Source organism: Penaeus japonicus, unplaced genomic scaffold (genome assembly GCF_977035675.1).
Source record: "Penaeus japonicus unplaced genomic scaffold, GWHDUDI00000001_assembly GWHDUDI00000016, whole genome shotgun sequence".
In the NCBI taxonomy this organism is placed as follows: domain Eukaryota; kingdom Metazoa; phylum Arthropoda; class Malacostraca; order Decapoda; family Penaeidae; genus Penaeus; species Penaeus japonicus.
This window is the reverse complement of record NW_028234418.1, coordinates 36,081,869-36,086,868: the sequence shown is the minus strand read 5'-3', so window position 1 is coordinate 36,086,868 and position 5,000 is coordinate 36,081,869. Positions and strand designations below refer to the sequence as shown.

Here is a 5,000-nt window from a genome sequence, read left to right as displayed (position 1 = left end):
CTTGAGTGTCGCCGAAGCCCGCGAGTCCTTCATACTCATAATCTAGAATTTGTTCACTCGCATATGTGTTTTTAGTGCGTAATTAGTTTGTGTTTTATACATAAGTCCCTTAATCAAGAAAGAAATAAAGTCCCGTGTTTGTGTTCTAAAATAGAAATAAATGTAACTATAAATATATATCTAAATATATATCTATATAATATATATATATAGTATGTATGTACCCATGTAGCATATATGTAGATTATAAAAGTATATGTGTAAACATATATAATCAATATATTATTAGTGTATACATATATATATATAAACCCTCTACAGCAACCTTTATGAAATATTACACATTTTTTATATCTATCTTGAAGTCACACACAACCGTTTTATTTCCGCAAACAATAGCACTAAAAACACTTTTTTTTGTGTGTGTGTGTGTGTGCACTCAACACACATATGGTGTGTGGTGTGTGTAGTGTGTTGTGTTTAAATGTGTGAATCTTATGAGTGTGTGTGGGGATTTTTAAAAATGACTACACGTATATACATATAACTTATATATATTTATATAATTCAATTATATATTATATATATATATAAATATATATATAATATATATATATATAATTATATATATATAATATATGTATGTGTATTTTTAATTCTTCCTTTTTTTGCCTTTTTTTTCTTTTTTTTTTCCTTCGTTTTTTTTTTTTTTTTTTTCTTTTTTTCCCCCAACTTGTTCAGCATGAATTCTTCACAGTAAATGCTGTGAATACGAATATTCTATAAATGTGTGACTGTGTGTGTGCGTGTATGTGTGTGTGTTCTTAAAGTCGTCTGCGAATATACTCAGATAGTATATTCGCTTGTATTTGACCCAAATCTTTGATTAGTGTAATAAACATAATTGGTGCCAAAATTGATCCTTTGATACTCCCCCTGATTTTTCGCGTTGATATATAAACACACTTAATACTTTTTCTGTCAATGTCGGGCAGGTTTTTTCGAAAAGAGACCGATACCTTCATACCATCAACTAATTTGTTTTCTAGATATGTGTTTTTTAGTGCGTATAGTTTTCTGAAAATAAATTAGTCCCCTTAATTCAAGATAGAAATAAACATATGTGTGTGTGTGTTCATAAATGTATCTGTATATGTGTGTATATATATATATATATATATATATATATATATATATATATATATATGTATGTACACATGTATGCATATATGTATATAAATGTATATTTATATATATATATATATATAATGTATATATATATATATAGTCTATTAACATATACATAATTACATTTATAACACACACACATTACATTTATGAACAATAAGGGACTAATTTTTTTCAAAAAATCTATACCACTTTTTTTGACTATCTAGTGGGTGTGTGTTTTGGTCGTGTGTCGTGATATATGTTTTTTGTTTAAATTTAATCTTATAATCTTGATGGATTAAAATATTACTACACGTATGTACAAATAATATATATATTAATTGATATATATATATAAATAATTATATTATATATACATGTTATATATATATATATATATATATATATATATATATATATATATATATATATATACATGTGTGTATTTTTAATTCTGATGCTTCCAACCTCACTATTTTTCATTGATGAAGCACACAGCTTTATCCTTTACTTCATATTATCGTTAATTGCTATTTTAATACTTATAATGACCGCCAACAGCCAGCTAATTTCCAAATCGCGTTCATAAAGAAACTCATTTCTTAACGAAGTGGAAATGATTTGATTTGATCATGTTTCGATGCTCTATCAGCCAGCTAATTTCCAAATCGCGTTCATAAAGAAACTCATTTCTTAACGAAGTGGAAATGATTTGATTTGATCATGTTTCGATGCTCTATCATCACTCTCATTAAACTCGCGTGATGAACTTAATTTCCTGTGGCTTTAAAAAAGATTATCTTTATAGATTAGTCATTATCCTTAATTCCCCATCAAAGAATATAAGATTCACACATTTACATACACACACACACTCATATACACGCACACACACACACACACAACATACACACACACACACACACACACACACACACACACACACACACACAAACAACATACACACACACACACACTCATATACACGCACACACACACACACACATACACACACACAAATACACACACACAAATACATAGACATATACAAAGAAAACCAAAGAAGAAGATAAAGCGATAAAGATATTTCTACGCAGTACATCAAAGTGTACACTGTAATTTTGCACTATCAGTATGTACGTTACATCATAATGAGTTACTTGTAGGTTTGCATCATGTTACGACTATAAAGGAGGATTAGGATTAAAGTTAAAACTCATTGTGATGATAAAAGTGTTCGATCCCTATTGATCACTTTTTTTTTTTTTTCTCTCTTTTTTTTTCTGATCTTTCATATTCTCTGCATAAGCCTTTGTGCAATGGCATAATAATTAATAGGTATCTCATTAAACGGAATCACTTCAGGATAACTTATGGTAAAGTTGTGGAATACAGTGTGTCCAAATTCACAGGATTCAGTTGCTGTTGTGTGTCTTGGGTGCTGCGGGCGCCTTGGCCTATTCAGAAGAGTACTACGCCTGGGCAGCCAACCTGGTGAGTACCCTACAGTTTTATTATATGCTAACTAAAGGAAGATTATATTTAAATGTCTAGGGCGTAACTATGTTTATATTTATAAGACATTTGTCTGAAAACTTTATTCGCATTTTAGATAGTACTGAGTTAAGCCTGTTCGGTTTAACTAATAGTGGCCTAACAGTTTTGAGAACCGCAAGTCAATTTTGTGGTGTATGAGCGTAGAACGCCATTTTGACTGACGATCTGTCTCCAGCCTGAACCTCTTGATATGCTCATGAGAAATCCAGCCTGAGTATTTGATTATTTGACAATAAGCCTACTGTGCGCTGAACGATGCCTGCCTGCGCGTGATAAAAAAAAAAAAAAAAAAAAAAAAAAAAAAAAAAAAAAAAAACATTCAGGCAGGGATGGAAGAACTGTTGCTTATGGGTATAAAGGTACGTATGTTGCATATGGGTTGAAAGGTGGGACAGCTTTTGTCTTTTCAGTGGTCAGACTTGACCTTACTTTTTTCTTTTCGTTCTGTTAATCTGAATTGTTCAGTGCACAGTAGGTTTCTTGTCACGCAATCAGATACTCTCTGACCAACATAGAGTATCTGAACTGGAATGCAGTACGTGGCACTGTGCTCACGCGTGCATGGTGCCTCTCAGTTCCCGTATTCTAAGTAAGCACGTTAGTTATTTCGGGCTGTGGCCAGATCAAAACTGGACTGTAGATCTAAAAACTGCTAGGCCAACTGCCAATCATACTTCTGCAAGAAAGTTGCAGGATCATACCTGCTTTTAAGTTACTTCATCAACAAGGAAATGTTTGGAGCTGGGATTCTGATTGTCAACAGAAACAGATTTCTTCAATATATCGTTTTAGAAAAGGAAATGGCAATGTATTGGTAGGTCAAGGAATATGTTTGAGTGGCCATATTGCATGTTTACATTTGTCTCACACGGTGGAGTAAGTTGCAGAAGACTTCAGTGTTCAATTCAGTTCAGTGTGACTTGTGAAGGCGTGGTTGATGGGTGATGTGGCACATCCATATTGCTGGCTCGTGATTAGCTGAAAATCAACGTGTCAGATATCGTTTGTTATATGTAATAAATATTCAAATTATTGATTCTGTATTATATTTGGATATTAGATATTGAATATCTAAATACTCTTTATTTGTATTTACACGACTTTCTTTTTATACTGTATGCTTAAAATAAGAGCATAATTTTAAAAAACCCGTTGTTCATAAGAGTGGTTGGTACAAGCTTTCGTGAGCTTGCATTGCATGATATCGGTGCGAATTGGCATGTTTGGGATTTAAGTAAGAATATATATATATATATATATATTTTTTTTTTTTTTTTTTTTTTTTTTTTTTTTTTTTTTTTTTCATCTGCGCATTCAAATATATTACTGAAGTAACAGTCTGAATAATATCAATACCAAAACACTATGATTTTCAGCTAATCATGTGCGCAGGTGCTACACCAAACTAAAACTTATTTTCTTCGAAGATCAGATGGAACTGACTATATTTGAACACAAGCTGCATAACAGCAATATAGTTTTATTCGTTAATGGAAAATGGAAAAAAAAAAAAAAAAAAAAAAAAAAAAAAAAAAAATATATATATATATATATATATACAATATATATATATATATATATATATATATATATATAAATACGTTAATTATTATTTGAAAACGATAATACACTATTCATGATAATCATACATAAACATTCTTGCAATACAGGTTGTACTTCTATAATTCGATATGTATTGAAGGTACCGCCTGTAATTTGCGGATCTGACACCGGGAATGACTGTCAACTGCAATGAAGCACTAAAATCTATTCGTGCTTCAGCCGTGTGTCCAGCTAGTTTTTTTTTTTTTTTTTTTTCATCTTAGCTCATCTGGGAGTCATGCAAGAGACGAAGATGTGTAGAAAAAGGGTGTTAGTGTAGACATACTATTTGTTAAGTTTGCTCTGCCTTTGATAAAACTCCAATGTGTATATGGAATGCGCTCCCAAGATAAGGGGTCAGGTTTGAAATTTGAGAAAAGGTTGGGAAATCCCCTCTTCCATAAGGGATTTCCCTCCGGATTAAGTCGATAACTTGAAAAAGAAGTTGGTGCGATTTTTTTTTTTAATTTGTTATATATACTTGACTTTTACTTTCTTTCTTTCTTTTTGTAAAAGGAATCTACGTGTTACAGATGTCTTAATGCATGATATATATGACTCTATTTTTAAATAACGGAGGTGTATACATATTTGTTGCTTTATTATTTGTTTCATCTCTCGTAAGAGAAAAAAGGAAAAGAAAAAAAGAATATATATACATATATATATAT

General features: G+C 30.9%; 1 protein-coding gene across 1 annotated transcript in view; it reads left to right on the top strand.

Moving 5' to 3' along the window:
* The window catches only part of LOC147470268 (uncharacterized), a 25,904-nt gene that overhangs the window by 8,008 nt on the left and 12,896 nt on the right, over positions 1–5,000 (top strand). Inside the window, exon 5 of the mRNA XM_086545679.1 lies at positions 2,583–2,664. Coding sequence (XP_086401805.1) covers positions 2,583–2,664 — 82 coding nt within the window. The remainder of the gene's footprint in view (positions 1–2,582; positions 2,665–5,000) is intronic.